Raw genomic sequence first — 18,892 nt, 5'->3', positions numbered from 1 at the left:
CCCCTCATCCTTTCTGGAAACACTAGGTATACACTAGGCGACAGTTGGGACTCATCAGGGCTGTCAGAGAGAGTCAGTGGTTCTGGTCTGGTTCTGAAGAGCAGTGTTGGAACTGCTCAAGGCTTGCCCGAGGCTTTTTGTGGATTCAACATGTAGAATCATCGTCAACCTTTCTGGGAGAGATATTACTCTGATTGGCTCTCAGACAGCACGGGAAGTGAAACGGAAGTGATGATTGAAAACAAATGACAATTCAAGAGGGCACGCACAGTCTCCATATGTCTACACATTTTCTCAAGTAGAGGTAATTACGAACGCCTTCAGCAGAAAAATTATAAGAAGTCTGAGGGACTAATAGCAAACAGCCACTGCCTGCTGGTATGCAGTTTGCACAATCCAGTTGGGATTAGGCTGCTATCAGTATGGATTGAACAGCTTGTTCTTTGTAGTTAGTTAAGTGTGAACCAGTCTTAAGGCTGAGTCCACACACCCTTTGTAGAAAACTCTTTTCAGTCACTTGTATCCACTATCTCATTCTTTCGGAAACAATCTAAAGCTAATGACCACAGGTGAGGGTTGGAACGAAGATCCACTGATTAATGGTATGCTTTACCTTTCTGCTCGCCTCCCTCAACACTACGACGGCCACAGCACAACTCCCACATTTCTGCTGCCCCAATCTGCCATCTCAGGGACTCACACTCCAACCAGCAGGAGAAATTAACCGTTTCCTAACAGAGAATCATCATAACCACTTTGCACTCGCCTGTAAATCACCCAAATGCCTGCTGGAGACCCAGTCTAAAAAAGCTAACGGAATATAATCATCTACAAAAAGCAAAGATGAATTTCTGAAGCCCCAAAAACCGGAAACCCTCCTGCCTTGAGATCCTGACCATCAGGAACAGAATCAGTGACTCAGCCCTGCTGGAGACCAACACGGCAGGAAAGTGTCTGGCTTTGTGCTGAAGATGCAGACTCTGCTCTCACTTCGTTCATATAGGGACTGGATGGCTCGCAGCAAAGGCCCTAGGACCCCATATTTCCGCGGTGACCCTTCACATGACCTTAGGAGGGACACCATCAGAAGCCTCCTCCATGTTCACAAAAACACGTCAATTGGATGAGCAAACTCCCTACCTCAGCAACTTCTTCCAAAAATACAGATAAGGTTCCCCTGGATTGACAGACTCTGCCTCCCCTTCATCACCTTAGTCCAAGTTTATCCATCACTTCCCACATTAGGGTTGAAGTCCCCCAGCATCACTATGGAGTCCCCAGGTAGAACCCCTTCCAGGACCGCCTCTAGAGACTCCAAGGGTGCATACTCCAAACTGCCATTCTGTGCTTAAGCACAAACAAGTCTTTTAATTCAGAGCCTTATTCCCTGCCACTTGCATTCAGTAAACCCTCTTTTTCACCTTGGAAAACCCCAATATAGCAATATAGCGTCGCTCAGCCAGGGGCTTGTGAGTACAAGGCCCACAGCGTAGTGGCTCCATGTTGTTTCTTGGGTTGATCCCGACCAGGCCCCATGGAGGAGAACTGGCCATCAGGTCTGGCTCCAGAGGGATGCCCTGGTCTCCCACTTCCTGGGAGGTTTCGGTGTTCCCCTTGTACTCTTTTCAAACATTCATGGAAGTTTTTTAACTCTTTTTTTCTGGACCCTCCTCTGTGACCGATATACCTTGGGTTACCCGGGGCAAACAGCCAGTTTCACAGGAACACCCAAACCCCTCCACCACGATAATTTATTTATAACCAGGTTAATATAATTAAAAATATCTAAGTCATGTTTTTAACAGTTCACAGTGAAGACATGTTTGTTTGTTAGTGAGTCCAATTATTTTATTTGTCAACAGTTTACTGTTTAAAAACTGTTGAGTAAGCAGATGACGACCAGATGAATGAATTGAATCTCTCTGGATTGTTTTTGTATTTTCTGGGTAAAGTATGTGTTGTGTTCCATGACATAAACTCTAATAAATAAATTTTGTTGAAGATTCTCGGACTCCTCACTTTAAGTCGTTTCTGTTTCTCCCACAGAGCTGCTGATAAACTTGTCTATCTCTTTATTTTCATAATATGTTTGAATATCTTTAAAAGTTTCTCATTGAAAACTATTTTCATTGTTTTTAAAAATTTATTTTGATGAATGGAATTCATTCTTTAATATCTGGACAGGTTGAGAGGCTGATATTATTTACTTAATTTATACATATATTTGATCATCTTTAGGGGTTATAAACACTGACTTATTGTATTTATAACATATTTGATCACCTTTATAGGGTTATAAACACAGACTTATTGTATTTATAACATACATTTGATCATCTTTAGAGGTTATAAACACTGACTTATTGTATTTATAACATATATTTAATCATCTTTAGAGGTTATAAACACTGACTTATTGTATTTATAACATATATTTGATCATCTTTAGAGGTTATAAACACTGACTTATTGTATTTATAACATATATTTGATCATCTTTAGAGGTTATAAACACTGACTTATTGTATTTATAACATACATTTGATCATCATGGGGCGGCTGTGGCTCAATTGGTAGAGTTGTCGCCTCTCAACCGGAAGGTCGAGGTTTCTATCCCCAGCTGAAACATGTCTGGTGTGTCCTTGGGCAAGACACTTTACCCTGAATTGCTCCCTCTGCTTCAGTGGTGGTGTATGAATGGGATTAGTTACTTCTGATGATATTACATAGCGATTACTACCATCAGCGTGTGAAAGGTTATGAATGGGTGAGTGTGACAGGGGGTGTAAAAGCACTTTGAGTAGTCGGAAGACTAGAAAAGCGCTATATAAGCTCAAGTCCATTTATCTTTAGAGGTTATAAACAGACTTATTGTATTTATAACATATACTTGATCATCTTTGGGGGTTATAAACACAGACTTATTGTATTTATAATATATATTTGATCATCTTTAGGGGTTATAAACACTGGCTTATTGTGTTTATAACATATATTTGATCATCTTTGGGGGTTATAAAGGTGTCTGTCTTTGTTTAAAGGGAGCAGCAGGCGTGGACGGAGGACAAACGGCCTGCTGGGTTTAGATTAATTTCACAACTTAACAGGTGACTTTGACATCTGTCGTTCTCTCTGTTTTCAGCTGTTCATCACCCGCTCACACGGACACTAACACTTTTTCTTGTTTCTGTCTTTTAAATCTGATGTTTAACATCTCGGTTCTCTTTCTTTTAGAGGAAACAAATTTCAGTCTGTCGTTAATTATATGATCTTTATTTTCTTTCATTTCTTCTCTGACTAACCAGACACAGGACTGAAGGCTCCTGATTCACATTTTCTAACTTTCAGCCTCCTACATCCTCCTCCAGATGTTTGTATTTTCAAAGATTTGAGGATAAAACAAAAAATATAAAGGAACGTTTTCTTATTTTATTGTTTATCAAGTTTGAGTTTAAAGCTCATGAGCAGATCTGAATTTATTTTAAGACAGAATACATTTTTGTTTTCCTTTTGTGAAAATGTTCTCGTATAAAACTAAATAAAGACATGATTTTACTAGAATAAGATTTATGACAACTCACTAAAAAATGACGCTTGTTTAAAAACACATCTTTATTAATCGCCCCTAACTTCAGAGTCAATCATTTTAATGATTTATAATCTATAAATGTGACAGTCTCTTTTCCAGGTTTTTACTTTAGGATCATCAAAAATGACCTAATTTTAAATCAATCAATCTTTATTTGTAAAGCAGCGAAGAGGGTGAAATGCACTGGCAGGATGTGACCTCCCCTCTCCCTCAAAATCCCACTCCTCCCATGTTTCACTGTTAAAATAAAACAAAATTCTTTACCAGATTTAATTTGTATTTCAGTAACTTAAGCATAATGATATTATTATTTATAAAATGGTCAGAAATAACAGGAAATGCATAGATTTCTGTCATAAGGTAATACAGACTCACAGACTGTACTGTAATAAGCGGGTCGAACGTTTACTACAGTGCCTAAAAAAAAAAAAAAAAACTTCTTTAAAGTCACAACGTCAAAATGTCCCTAGGGGACAATAAAGATTTTCCAAATCCAAAAAATGATCATCGGCAGTGAAAGTGCATGAAATAAGTATTTACAGTAAATACAGGAACATTTTTAACAAGTGAACAGCTCTCTAACCCTCTCCCCCTCTCCTCAGAACAAACTCGGACTCGGCTCTTCATACAAGTGTTATGAATCCAAACCCTCAGGACCCGTTTGGTATGAATCAGCAGATGAGCAGAGCCCCTCCCCAACGCAACGGTGAGAGATGCACACATCATATCCATGTTGGGATAGGAATCTGGATTATTTCTTGTTTAGAAATAGAGCCTAACAGTAATGAATTAGAATGATTTCTTTATGTTATTGTTTATTCTGTCTTATTTTGGTTTGGGGGTATTTGTGTCTTATTCCTCCCTCTGTGGAGCCGAGCTGCGGCGGCGTCATTGAAGGTGATTAAGGACACCTGGGGTGAGTGTGGGAGGTGAAAAGTGGAACAGTTTTTCAACTGCAGCTTAGGCGTGATAGCGATCTGAGTTGTTTATTTTGTCAAGTTTAGTTTCTGCTGAAAGTTTTCTGTTAATAAATGTTTAAGTTGACTTTGGATCTGCGGCTGCTGTTTGTTTTTTGATAGCATGTTAAACCCGCTCAGCAGTGGCTTACCTGAAAGTTTAAGTTTGAAACCATAACAATCCGAAATACAGAAAATCAGTGTCAAGTTTAAATCCTGAACTACTATTATTATTAGTATTTCATAAATATCTGTATTTAAGTGAACTCAAAGTGACCCAGCTGTTACCACAATGCACCAGTAATCACAGACAACATGGTGACACCAGCACCACCATGTGGTGACACCAGCACCACCATGAGGTGACACCAGCACCACCATGTGGAGACACCAGCACCACCATGTGGAGACACCAGCACCACCACCATGAGGTGACACCAGCACCACCATGTGGAGACACCAGCACCACCACCATGTGGAGACACCAGCACCAGCATGTGGAGACACCAGCACCACCACCATGAGGTGACACCAGCACCACCATGTGGAGACACCAGCACCACCACCATGTGGAGACACCAGTTCCAGCATGTGGTGACACCAGCACCACCATGAGGTGACACCAGCACCAGCACCACCATGAGGTGACACCAGCACCAGAACCACCATGAGGTGACACCAGCACCACCATGTGGAAACACCAGCACCACCATGAGGTGACACCAGCACCACCATGTGGAGACACCAGCACCAGCACCAGCATGAGGTGACACCAGCACCACCATGTGGTGACACCAGCACCACCATGTGGAGACACCAGCACCACCATGTGGTGACACCATGACGTGGTGCTGGTGAGTTGGGAACCGGAGGGTCGCTGGTTCAAGTCCCAATGTGGACCATAATCTGTAAGTTGGTCTGGTAGCTGGAGAGGTGCCTGGACACTTCCAGAGCACTGCCAAAGTGCCCTTGAGCTGTTAACAGTTATAACAATCATTAATAAGAAATCAGTTTGAATAACCTGATCAGGTAAAAGGACCTGAATAAGGTGTGGAGCCATGGACACCATGTGACGTTTCATTGTGACAGAAAAACAGCTGATTAATATTTCCTTTCCTTTGTTACTCTTTCTGTGTGTGTCTGTGCGGGTGACAAACAGCAAGTGTGAACGAGGCGGAGGTGGACGGCTCTGGAAACAGTGAGTTTAATATACATTTCCATTGACATTGAATGAACACGTGTTTATGTAATTATTAAAGTGTCCCTCTGGTCTCTGCTCAGTCTTTTCCTTCCCCCCCCTCGCTAATGAGGAGAGTCTGATGGGAGTCAAACCTCTTCCAATGCAGCTGTGGGAGGCCAAGAAGGTGAGACACCTGGCTCCTTTTCTATCTGACATCAGTTTGTTTTAATCTCTTTGTGTTAAATCAACCTTATAGAGGAATTAGATTTGGTGCACTTTGCAACACATCCTAGATCTGAATGAATGAAATATTCTTATTAAATACTTTGTTCTTTACATAGTTGAATGTGCTGACAACAAAATCACACAAAAATTATCAATGGAAATCAAATTTATTAACCCATGGAGGTCTGGATTTGGAGTCACACTCAAAATTAAAGTGGAAAAACACACTACAGGCTGATCCAACTTTGATGTAATGTCCTTAAAACAAGTTAAAATGAGGCTCAGTAGTGTGTGTGGCCTCCACGTGCCTGTATGACCTCCCTACAACGCCTGGGCATGCTCCTGATGAGGTGGCGGATGGTCTCCTGAGGTATCTCCTCCCAGACCTGGACTAAAGCATCCGCCAACTCCTGGACAGTCTGTGGTGCAACGTGGCGCTGGTGGATGGAGCGAGACATGATGTCCCAGATGTGCTCAATTGGATTCAGGTCTGGGGAATAGGCGGGCCAGTCCATAGCATCAATGCCTTCGTCTTGCAGGAACTGCTGACACACTCCAGCCACATGAGGTCTAGCATTGTCTTGCATTAGGAGGAACCCAGGGCCAATCGCACCAGCATATGGTTTCACTAGGGGTCTGAGGATCTCATCTCGGTACCTAATGGCAGTCAGGCTACCTCTGGTGAGCACATGGAGGGCTGTGTGGCCCCCCAAAGAAATGCCACCCCACACCATTACTGACCCACTGCCAAACCGGTCATGCTGGAGGATGTTGCAGGCAGCAGAACGTTCTCCACGGCGTCTCCAGACAGGGCGCCAGTGGCGAATTTGCCAATCTTGGTGTTCTCTGGCAAATGCCAAACGTCCTGCACGGTGTTGGGCTGTAAGCACAACCCCCACCTGTGGACGTCGGGCCCTCATACCACCCTCATGGAGTCTGTTTCTGACCGTTTGAGCAGACACATGCACATTTGTGGCCTGCTGGAGGTCATTTTGCAGGGCTCTGGCAGTGCTCCTCCTGTTCCTCCTTGCACAAAGGCGGAGGTAGCGGTCCTGCTGCTGGGTTGTTGCCCTCCTACGGCCTCCTCCACGTCTCCTGATGTACTGGCCTGTCTCCTGGTAGCGCCTCCATGCTCTGGACACTACGCTGACAGACACCACAGCTCGCATTGATGTGCCATCCTGGATGAGCTGCACTACCTGAGCCACTTGTGTGGGTTGTAGACTCCGTCTCATGCTACCACTAGAGTGAAAGCACCGCCAGCATTCAAAAGTGACCAAAACATCAGCCAGAAAGCATAGGAACTGAGAAGTGGTCTGTGGTCACCACCTGCAGAACCACTCCTTTATTGGGGGTGTCTTGCTAATTGCCTATAATTTCCACCTGTTGTCTATTCCATTTGCACAACAGCATGTGAAATTGATTGTCAATCAGTGTTGCTTCCTAAGTGGACAGTTTGATTTCACAGAAGTGTGATTGACTTGGAGTTACATTGTGTTGTTTAAGTGTTCCCTTTATTTTTTTTGAGCAGTGTATTTGAAAAACATCTTTGAAGGAGGTCTGGAGGTCTCACCCAGAACATCTTTAGCAACAGAAACGTCTTTCCCTCGATTTGATCAATATTTATGCACAATTTGAAGGTTTTCCTCACCACTGAAATTGTGATTTAGTTATGTGTCCTCTTTTTATGTTCATCAGGAACATTTTCATGCAGTGATGCATTCATTTAAAAACATGTAGACTTCAAGTGTTTCTGTTCTATTTAGCCCTGCAGAGTTCCTACAGCTGTAGCTTCATACAGGCTCTGCAGTCTTTGTTGTTTTTTATGACATCATTGGACTAACTTTAGTTTTGTTTACATATAATCAAACATAATACAGAATGTGTTCATTCTGCGACACATGATCAAAGTAAGTTTTACTGACAGAAGAGTTTTATTCATAGAGAGGGCGGGACATTGTTGATTGACAGACAGACAGTCACCATGGTTACTCACTTTCACCTGACTGCTGCTTTGTAACGTCGTTTAGTGTAATCCCTATAAATTCCGTAATCACAACAGGTGAGCTTCGGGTGGAGAAGCTTGATAGTAACTTTTAAAAACTGAGAGAGAGCAGAAAACACCGACAGCAACATTTTAAACACCGGGGTTATATCTCTCATCACTGTCTGTCTGAGCTCCTCTCTGTCTGACTCTCTGCAGACTGTTAACGTCTCTCCGGCTCGTTAAACGGTTTCTTGTGTCGCTATCTGAGATGTAAACTTAACTATGCAAACTATGCAGATAAGTTAACTGTTGATCACGCCGTGTCGGTTTGGAAAAATATCAGAACAGTTGCATATAACCGGGATGGAGTTGTTTTTGCGGACTTTACTTTTAAGTTTAGTTTTCGGTTTCACCACTGTGGAGCAAAAGGGGAGGGGGAGACACGTCTGTGTCGGAGCATAAACTGCAGCATGATAGAATAAACACATGAGCCTGATTCTACGATCTCCCTGCTTTGGCAGATCGTAAGCACGTTAAAGTCCTTCACGATCTAAGATTGTTATATCGCCCACCACTACCTCGACCCGCTGAAAAAGTTACATAGTGCTGAAAACAGGCGAGCGGGGCGCTCTGTGGACATGAGAGAGACTCTATTCTCCCTGTTGGAGGTTATAGTCCTATTAGATCGACTTTTTGAAAGTGGAAAAGTTACACATTGGTGCTTTAAGACATGATGTTTAGATATGAAGCAGAAGAAAGAAGTCATAAGAAGAAAGAAAGACAGACAGATTTAACTGCTGAGACACAAAACATTCATCTGATTCTTATTATTCACAACCTTCTCCATCTTCTGATTCTTTAGCTTTGTCTCGTCTACATTTTTTTGTGTTTAGGTTTTTATTTATTTTTTATTCAGGGATTTTTTAAACCTTTATTTGAGAGACAGGAAAGCAGAGATAGACAACCACTAGGACACCAGCGCCCTGAGTGTGTTCAGGTTTTTTAACTGAGAAATAAAAATGTTTTCAGCATCAGAGTCAGAGCAGAAACTAAACCTTGATAAATGTTTTTTCTCCTCCATGAGCAGACACATTTTCCCTCCACTTAAAGAAACCTCGGATGATTTCAGGTCGCTGTGACGTCAACTAGTTTAAAACCATGTTCAGAAAATAATAAGTGTTATTTTTTCAATGTAATAAAAAGTAATGATTTCTGTTTGTGTCTCAGGTCCAGTCTCTGGCCTCCAGGCCTAAATCCTGTGAAGTGCCTGGGATCAGGTAAGTGTGAGGAAAATGTCATTAAGACGTCTAACGACCTCTAATAACGGATTCTCTTTTCAGTTGTATTTAATACTTCAATGTATTTATTTGTTTCATGTTTTTCTCTCTTCAGTGTATATTCGTCTCCAGATCAGAGCCCCGGTTTTTCTCACTTTCAGGGTTTGTTGAACTCAGGCGGCTCTCTGCCTGACCTCACAAATCTTCACTTCCCCTCCCCACTCTCTACGCCGCTCGACCCCGAGGACCACGCAGGGTTCCCTAACCTGAGTGGGGGTAGCAGCACTGGAAACCTGCCGGCCGCTATGATGCACCTGGGCATCAGCAACACACAGGGTGGGCAGAGCGACGTGTGTGTGTTTTTGAATATTGGAGTCAAAAACAAATGGATATCATGTAGGGGCGCTGGATAGCCTAGTGGTTATAACGTGCTGCCCATGAACAGAGGCTACATTTGTGTTAGGGTTTGGATCCGGCCTCGGCCCTTTGCTGCATGTCCCCCTCTCTCTCCTCCCAAAGTTTCCTGTCTCTCTTCAACCGTCCTATCCAATGAAGGCAAAATTGTTTTTAAAAGTTATAATAATATAACTTTAAAGTAAATATCATGAAACGTTTGTTTTATTGTAGTAGTAGTAGTAGTAGTAGTAGTGTTTCAGATTCAAATTAAAAAGCTAAAAAAAAAAGAAAGCCTTTAGAGCTGTTTAATTCAAATAATTATTTATCATCTTAATTCAATCAAACAGCTCGTTCTCATTATTATTGATATAAAATATTTTTAGTTTTATTTGAAGCTCGTAATGTGACATTTGGAGGGTTTTGCTCATCATTAAGGTCCGATCTGATTGGTTGGTTGGTTTACAATTCTACAATTCATATCAAACATTTTTATCCAAAGCGAGGAACTTACACATGCAAGGATCTAGAGAAAACACCATCAGGAAGTGCAAACAAACAATTTTTCGTCCGATTGGACACACAGGTGCTGACAGGAAGTGACCAGAGGCAGAGCACAGGTGCTGACAGGAAGTGACCAGAGGCAGAGTACAGGAAGTGACCAGAGGCAGAGTACAGGTTCTGACAGGAAATGTCCAGAGGCAGAGCACAGGTGCTGACGGGAAGTGACCAGAGGCAGAGCACAGGTGCTGACAGGAAATGTCCAGAGGCAGAGTACAGGTGCTGACAGGAAGTGACCAGAGGCAGAGTACAGGTTCTGACAGGAAATGTCCAGAGGCAGAGTACAGGTGCTGACAGGAAATGACCAGAGGCAGAGCACAGGTGCTGACAGGAAGTGACCAGAGGCAGAGCACAGGTGCTGACAGGAAATGACCAGAGGCAGAGTCCAGGTGCTGACAGGAAATGTCCAGGGGCAGAGCACAGGTGCTGACGGGAAGTGACCAGAGGCAGAGCACAGGTGCTGACAGGAAATGACCAGAGGCAGAGCACAGGTGCTGACAGGAAGTGACCAGAGGCAGAGTACAGGTGCTGACAGGAAATGACCAGAGGCAGAGCACAGGTGTTGACAGGAAGTGACCAGAGGCAGAGCACAGGTGCTGACAGGAAGTGACCAGAGGCAGAGCACAGGTACTGACAGGAAGTGACCAGAGGCAGAGCACTTTTTAAAAGTAATTAAAATGAATATATCGTCATCAAAAACATCGTCAGCTATCGCTGCGAGTCTAGCATAATCTTAGAGACTTCATCATCGGTCAGAGGGAACAATTAGAGAAATTTGATAAATAATCTGATAAAGCTGTATGTTGTATGAAGAAAGTTATATTCAAAGATATATGTTCATCTTTATTGTTTACTGAGTCTGTTCTCCATTCATGCATGACAATAATCCATCTATTAATTTACTGATTATTATTAATTGTATAGAATAAAGTCCTTTCTGTCCCTGCAGGTCTGTCCTTGTCTCTCAGTAATCCATCCATTCAGGCGTCTCTGAACACCTGTCAGCTGCAGTCGTCTCTGAGTAATCCTTCCATCAACTCTTCTCTACGACTGTCCAACAACTCCCCCCGAAGGCGTCCAGCTCCAATAAGCCCCCTCACTCTGTCGCCTGGCAACGACCAGCGTAGAGGACTGTCCAAGCAGCTGTCCCCCACCATGTCTCCTGCTCTGTCCCCCATCACACAGGTACTGTCCCTTTTAATTTAATGACACTTAAAGACTTGAAATCCTTAACTTCCTTCTGTCTGTGCAGGGAGTTGCTCTGGATACTTGCAATATGCTGAGGGAGCCGCCACCACCCTACCCACTTTACCAACAGTCCCAGCATGCCATTGACCAGAGCCGACAACACCAGCACCAACAGCAGCAGCAACATCAGCAACAACATCAGCAACAACAGCAGCAACATCAACAACAACAAGAACAACATCAACAACATCAACAACAACAACAGCTACATCAACAACAACAGCAGCAACATCGACAACAACATCAACAACACAAACCTGTTTCCCCCCTCCAGAGTGGATCGCTGGACTTCAACACAGGCCAAGTGAGAAACATTAAGTGTGTGTCAGTGTGTGTGTGAATTGTCTCTGTCTACCTGCAGTGAGAGATCAAAGTCTCAGGTGTGTATTTACCTGTCTGTAATACCTGTAAAGGTGTTAAATGTTTCATGTTTGAAGTTTATTAGTGAACTTTTGTACTTATGTACTGATTTTAATGTCAAAGTTGATTTTCATCATCGGGTGTTAAGTTATTGAATTATGTAGTATTTTATGTTGTATTATTCTTTAAACATTTCAAGTTATTAACTGCTTTTTATTTCAATCTTCTTTTTTTTCTTCTGACAGAACATGTCGACGCTCTTTAACGACGCCTTCATTGACCCCCAGTTCACCAATCGCAGCAAGACCCTCCCTTACCAGGTACATACACACGCACACACACACTGATATATAAACGTCTGTGTGGGGTCTATCTCTAAACGTCTGTGTGGGGTGTAAGAGGTTCTCTAAACGTCTGTTTGAGGTCTTTCTCTAAACGTCTGTGTGCGGTCTCAGAGGTTCTCTAAACGTCTGTGTGTGGTCTCAAAGGTTCTCTAAACGTCTGTGTGGGGTCTATCTCTAAACGTCTGTGTGCGGCCTAAGAGGTTCTATAAACGTCTGTGTGGGGTCTAAGAGGTTCTCTAAACGTCCGTGTGGGGTCTATCTCTAAATGTCTGTGTGCGGTCTAAGAGGTTCTCTAAACGTCTGTGTGGGGTCTAAGAGGTTCTCTAAACGTCCGTGTGGGGTCTATCTCTAAACGTCTGTGTGCGGCCTAAGAGGTTCTATAAATGTCTGTGTGGGGTCTATCTCTAAACGTCTTTGTGCGGCCTAAGAGGTTCTCTAAACGTCTGTGTGGGGTCTAAGAGGTTCTCGCAACGTCTGTGTGGGGTCTAAGATGTTCTCTAAACGTCTGTGTCGGGTTTAAGAGGTTCTCTCAACGTCTGTGTGGGGTCTAAGATGTTCTCTAAACGTCTGTGTCGGGTTTAAGAGGTTCTCTAAACGTCTGTGTGCGGTCTAAGAGGTTCTCTCAACGTCTTTGTGTGGTCTCAGAGGTTCTCTAAATGTTTGTGTGTGGTCTCAGAGGTTCTCTAAAAGTCTGTGTGGGGTCTATCTCTAAACGTTTGTGTGGGGTCTCAGAGGTTCTCTAAACGTCCGTGTGGGGTCTATCTCTAAACGTCTGTTTGGGGTCTAAGAGGTTCTCTAAACGTCTGTGTGGGGTCTAAGAGGTTCTCTAAACGTCTGTGTGGGGTCTATCTCTAAACGTCTGTTTGGGGTTTCAGAGGTTCTTTAACACAGAGATTCTCTAAACGTCTGTGTATGGTCTGAGAGGTTCTCTAAACGTATGTGTGTGGTCTAAGAGGTTCTCTAAACGTCTGTGTGGGGTATAAGAGGTTCTCTAAACATCTGTGTGGGGTCTGAGAGGTTCTCTAAACGTCTGTGTTTGGTGTGAGAGGTTCTCTAAACGTCTGTGTGTGGTGTAAGAGGTTCTCTAAACGTATGTGTGTGGTCTATCTCTAAACGTCTGTGTGGGGTCTATCTCTAAACGTCTGTGTGTGGTCTAAGAGGTTCTCTAAACGTCTGTGTGGGGTCTCAGAGGTTCTCTAAACGTCTGTGTGGTGTCTGAGAGGTTCTCTAAACATCTGTGTGGGGTCTAAGAGGTTCTCTAAATGTCTGTGTGGGGTCTAAGAGGTTCTCTAAACATCTGTGTGGGGTCTAAGAGGTTCTCTAAATGTCTGTGTGTGGTCTCAGAGGTTCTCTAAACGTATGTGTGTGGTCTAAGAGGTTCTCTAAACGTCTGTGTGGGGTCTATCTCTAAAAGTCTGTGTGGGGTCTATCTCTAAATGTCTCTGTGGGGTCTAAAAGGTTCTCTAAACGTCTGTGTGTGGTCTCAGAGGTTCTCTAAACGTATGTGTGTGGTCTAAGAGGTTCTCTAAACGTCTGTGTGGGGTCTGTCTCTAAACGTCTGTGTGCGGTCTAAGAGATTCTCTAAATGTATGTGTGGGGTCTCAGAGGTTCTCTAAACGTCTGTGTGTGGTATAAGAGGTTCTCTAAACGCCTGTGTGGGGTCTAAGAGGTTCTCTAAACGTCTGTGTGGGGTGTGAGAGGTTCTCTAAACGTATGTGTGTGGTCTAAGAGGTTCTCTAAACGTCTGTGTGGGGTCTAAGAGGTTCTCTAAACATCTGTGTGGGGTCTGAGAGGTTCTCTAAACGTCTGTGTTTGGTGTGAGAGGTTCTCTAAACGTCTGTGTGTGGTGTGAGAGGTTCTCTAAACGTATGTGTGTGGTCTAAGAGGTTCTCTAAACGTCTGTGTGGGGTCTATCTCTAAACGTCTGTGTGGTGTGAGAGGTTCTCTAAACGTATGTGTGTGGTCTAAGAGGTTCTCTAAACGTCTGTGTGGGGTCTATCTCTAAACGTCTGTGTGGGGTCTATCTCTAAACGTCTGTGTGTGGTCTCAGAGGTACTCTAAACGTCTGTGTGTGGTCTCAGAGGTTCTCTAAACGTCTAAGAGGTTCTCTAAACGTCTGTGTGGGGTCTATCGCTAAACGTCTGTGTGGGGTCTATCTCTAAATGTCTGTGTGTGGTCTCAGAAGTTCTCTAAACATATGTGTGGGGTCTAAGAGGTTCTCTAAACGTCTGTGTGGGGTCTCAGAGGTTCTCTAAACGTCTGTGTGGTGTGAGAGGTTCTCTAAACGTATGTGTGTGGTCTAAGAGGTTCTCTAAACGTCTGTGTGGGGTCTATCTCTAAAAGTCTGTGTGGGGTCTATCTCTAAATGTCTCTGTGGGGTCTAAAAGGTTCTCTAAACGTCTGTGTGTGGTCTCAGAGGTTCTCTAAACGTATGTGTGTGGTCTAAGAGGTTCTCTAAACGTCTGTGTGGGGTCTGTCTCTAAACGTCTGTGTGCGGTCTAAGAGATTCTCTAAATGTATGTGTGGGGTCTCAGAGGTTCTCTAAACGTCTGTGTGTGGTATAAGAGGTTCTCTAAACGCCTGTGTGGGGTCTAAGAGGTTCTCTAAACGTCTGTGTGGGGTGTGAGAGGTTCTCTAAACGTATGTGTGTGGTCTAAGAGGTTCTCTAAACGTCTGTGTGGGGTCTAAGAGGTTCTCTAAACATCTGTGTGGGGTCTGAGAGGTTCTCTAAACGTCTGTGTTTGGTGTGAGAGGTTCTCTAAACGTCTGTGTGTGGTGTGAGAGGTTCTCTAAACGTATGTGTGTGGTCTAAGAGGTTCTCTAAACGTCTGTGTGGGGTCTATCTCTAAACGTCTGTGTGGTGTGAGAGGTTCTCTAAACGTATGTGTGTGGTCTAAGAGGTTCTCTAAACGTCTGTGTGGGGTCTATCTCTAAACGTCTGTGTGGGGTCTATCTCTAAACGTCTGTGTGTGGTCTCAGAGGTACTCTAAACGTCTGTGTGTGGTCTCAGAGGTTCTCTAAACGTCTAAGAGGTTCTCTAAACGTCTGTGTGGGGTCTATCGCTAAACGTCTGTGTGGGGTCTATCTCTAAATGTCTGTGTGTGGTCTCAGAAGTTCTCTAAACATATGTGTGGGGTCTAAGAGGTTCTCTAAACGTCTGTGTGGGGTCTCAGAGGTTCTCTAAACGTCTGTTTGGTGTCTGAGAGGTTCTCTAAACATCTGTGTGGGGTCTAAGAGGTTCTCTAAATGTCTGTGTGGGGTCTAAGAGGTTCTCTAAACATCTGTGTGGGGTCTGAGAGGTTCTCTAAACGTCTGTGTGTGGTCTCAGAGGTTCTCTAAACGTCTGTGTGGGGTCTATCTCTAAAAGTCTGTGTGGGGTCTATCTCTAAACGTCTCTGTGGGGTCTAAAAGGTTCTCTAAACGTCTGTGTGTGGTCTCAGAGGTTCTCTAAACGTATGTGTGTGGTCTAAGAGGTTCTCTAAATGTATGTGTGGGGTCTCAGAGGTTCTCTAAACGTCTGTGTGTGGTATGAGAGGTTCTCTAAACGCCTGTGTGGGGTCTAAGGTTCTCTAAACGTCTGTGTGGGGTCTGTCTCTAAACGTCTGTGTGCGGTCTAAGAGATTCTCTAAATGTATGTGTGGGGTCTCAGAGGTTCTCTAAACGTCTGTGTGTGGTATGAGAGGTTCTCTAAACGCCTGTGTGGGGTCTAAGAGGTTCTCTAAACGTCTGTGTGGGGTCTATCTATAAACGTATATGTGGGGTGTAAGAGGTTCTCTAAACGTCTGTGTGCGGTCTATCTCTAAATGTCTGTGTGGGGTCTAAGAGGTTCTTTAAACGTCTGTCTGGGGTCTGTCTCTAAAAGTATGTGTGGGGTCTATCTCTAAACGTCTGTGTGTGGTCTCAGAGGTTCTCTGAACGTCTGTGTGGGGTATATCTCTAAACGTCTGTGTCGGGTCTAAGAGGTTCTTATATATAAAAGAGAGCCTCTCTCTGATTGGCCGTTTCCTCTCCACCATCTGTCACCTAGTTGGACCAGTTCAGTCTGCTGGAGAACTCGTTGAGCTCGTCAGCGGGGAGTTCAGGCTTCAACCCCCCATCCTCCTCCTCACTGCTCTTTTACTCCCAGGCCGCCCTGTCGGAGTTGGGGGGCAGCCATGGCAGCCTGCAGGAGCCCCAGAACATGAGGTCCAACATGCTGTACTCCAACTACAGTGGAGGACTGCCCAACATCATCCTCACAGGTCAGTGTGACCACAATGTTCCCTCTCTGTGCTTTGATTGTTCATTTATCAATAGAGGAAACAAAGAAAGAACAAAGAAAATAATTAATTCTAAGCCTTTACAGTCATGTTCGCAGAAAAGAAGTAGAACTCATTTTTACTCTCTCTTCACTGTTCTTCAACAAGACTGTGTCCATCAGCCTGGGTGTAATTTAAGAGTAACCATGGCAACAGAACCTCAATTAAAGCTGTTCAGACACAACTGCTGACAAGGTCACACATTATGACAACATTGAAGACGTCAACTAGCTAGGTGGGTGAATCGAAACTTGCTTTGAGTAGATATTGATAGTGGGTCGTTGTCAGGCTTTGTTTGGACTGAGCACTTAAGTTTCATTCTCTGAGCATCAACAGGAGAGGCAGTTGACGCGTGTCACACCCTCGCAAGCTGAAAATCTGGGGCTGGATTTTCACAAAAATCCAAGTTTAAAAGAGTCTGAATCCGAAACTGCAGCAGAACTAGCTCTGATCTGAAAACTAGGAAGGTAGCGCTTCAGCGTGGCCACAGAGCCCGGGCATACACGACTACTGCTTTTGCCTATTTTCTCTGGTCATCTGCTAAACGCAACATGTGCTAAAAAGAAATCTCTGTCATTCATGGTAACAGGAAAAGACACATCTGTCATAGACAACGAAATCTTAACAACTTGGCTCGGCTTAAGAAAGCCTCTTCTACTCACCCTTCATTTACTTTTGGCCTCTGGAACTGTCAATCTGCTGTGAATAAAACTGAATTTATCCAAACACTTGCAAAAATGTCAGACATTCAGGCACTTGCCCTTACTGAAACCTGGATCTGCCCAGAAAATACAGTCACACCAGCTGCTCTTTCTGTTGACACACCCTGCTCTGTTGGACGTGGAGGTGGTACAGGTGTCCTCATTTCTAATACCTGGAAATTCAATGAACCCACTGAGCAACAACTCCTCATTTGAATATCACACAATCTTGGTTACTGCTCCTATTAAAATGTACATTGCTATCATTTACCGCCCACCAGGGTGTAATCTGAATGATTTTGTTGTGGAACTGGACATGCTACTCTCAGAAATCCCTGATGATGGAACACCACTGATTGTAATGGGAGACATGAATATACACACTGATAAAGCCCAGGCTACAGACTTCCTTGCTCTCCTATCCTCATTTGACCTCACGCAGGTCCCAACTCCTCCTACCCACAAAACTGGCAACACTCTTGATTTAATCCTGACTCGGAACTGCTCGACAGCAAACCTGACTGTCACTCCTCTACATCTATCAGACCACTTTTTTCAATTCACAATCTCCTTGCCGGAACTCCCTCAGGCACACTCACAAATGGTGTCGTACCACCAAAACATGCGATCACTCAAGCCAGCTCAGCTGTCTAACGAGGTAATGGCTGCCATGCCTGCCCAAAAGGTCTTTACCGCACTCTCTACAGACGAGGCTACAGACACACTCTGCTCCACACTAGCCTCATATCTGAACAAGCTCTGCCCACTGGTGTCCAAACCTGCTCGCAAAACCCACCCTAGCCCATGGAAGTCATAAGAGAGCAAAGAGCAGGGCTGAGGTCAGCAGAGAGAAAATGGCAAAAATCCAAACTTGATCAATAAAAGGAAAGACAACAGCTGCTCACATCCAGGCCACCACGTGGCTGAAGAACCCGCGCACAGAAAGAAGTATGGTCAGAACAGAAAATTTGGTATTTAATTACGCACAGGTTTGCCCTGAGGGGGGGGCCTGGACAGGCACGCGAGGACAGGATCAGTATCGGCAGGCGAAGGTGTACTACTACAATACCTCGTTAGGTGAGAGTTTCTCAAAATATTGAAGCAGAGGTCTCCAGTGAGTGTAAAACCTATCAGAGCACCCTCTAAGAGAGAATTTAATTTCTCCAACTTCTGTGAGAAATAAGAAATAAGACATCGTGCAGCCATGCTTTGAAGGAGGGAGGTTGTGAAGATTTCCATAAGAGAAGGATTTTCCTGTGGGCAATTAAAGAGGCAAAAGCAATAACATTCTCCTGAGTGGTCGAGGTGGCAAGATCGTCAGGAGACCTACCGAAAATAGCTATATGTGGGGATGGATTGATGTTTATACCTAAAATGTCGGAGATGGACTTAAAGAAGTATTTCTAATAATTAACTAATTTAGAACAGGACCAAAACATGTGAGTCAGGTTGCAAGGAGCCTGAGAGCATCTACCACAAGTTTCATCAGTTGTATCCAGAAATATTCTGGAGAGTTTATATTGCTGTAATGAAGTCTGTGGAGCACTGGATAAGAGACAGCCTAGCGCAGCTAGAAGAAGAATTAACAGCCCCAAGCGCCTTTTCCCAGAAATCCTCAGAAAGGTTGGTTTGTAATTCGCTTTCCCAATCAACCTTGACCTTTTTTACCGCGTACTCGTCAGTTGTGAACAGGAGGTCATAAAGGAAGGAAACCTGACCTTTGGGCAAGATTCTTGCCTTGAGTGCCAAATCAATAACACTGGGGTTTGGAAC

The 18,892-nt window shown here is 43.9% G+C and overlaps 1 protein-coding gene across 3 annotated transcripts in view; it reads left to right on the top strand.

Annotated features, from left to right (window-relative positions):
- The window catches only part of crtc3 (CREB regulated transcription coactivator 3), a 40,093-nt gene that overhangs the window by 12,461 nt on the left and 8,740 nt on the right, over positions 1-18,892 (top strand). For 2 of the 3 annotated variants that reach the window (XM_065953221.1, XM_065953220.1), the window contains exons 6-15: positions 3,042-3,107; positions 4,192-4,295; positions 5,705-5,743; positions 5,827-5,909; positions 9,165-9,214; positions 9,330-9,550; positions 11,118-11,353; positions 11,421-11,720; positions 12,022-12,096; positions 16,148-16,361. In XM_065953221.1, coding sequence (XP_065809293.1) covers positions 3,042-3,107; positions 4,192-4,295; positions 5,705-5,743; positions 5,827-5,909; positions 9,165-9,214; positions 9,330-9,550; positions 11,118-11,353; positions 11,421-11,720; positions 12,022-12,096; positions 16,148-16,361 — 1,388 coding nt within the window. The remainder of the gene's footprint in view (positions 1-3,041; positions 3,108-4,191; positions 4,296-5,704; positions 5,744-5,826; positions 5,910-9,164; positions 9,215-9,329; positions 9,551-11,117; positions 11,354-11,420; positions 11,721-12,021; positions 12,097-16,147; positions 16,362-18,892) is intronic. The other variant, XM_065953222.1, reaches the window with a different exon arrangement.

This window comes from Labrus bergylta, chromosome 3 (assembly GCF_963930695.1).
Source record: "Labrus bergylta chromosome 3, fLabBer1.1, whole genome shotgun sequence".
NCBI lineage: Eukaryota > Metazoa > Chordata > Actinopteri > Labriformes > Labridae > Labrus > Labrus bergylta.
The sequence above is the reverse complement of the archived record's forward strand: the minus strand, read 5'-3'. Positions and strand labels throughout refer to the sequence as shown.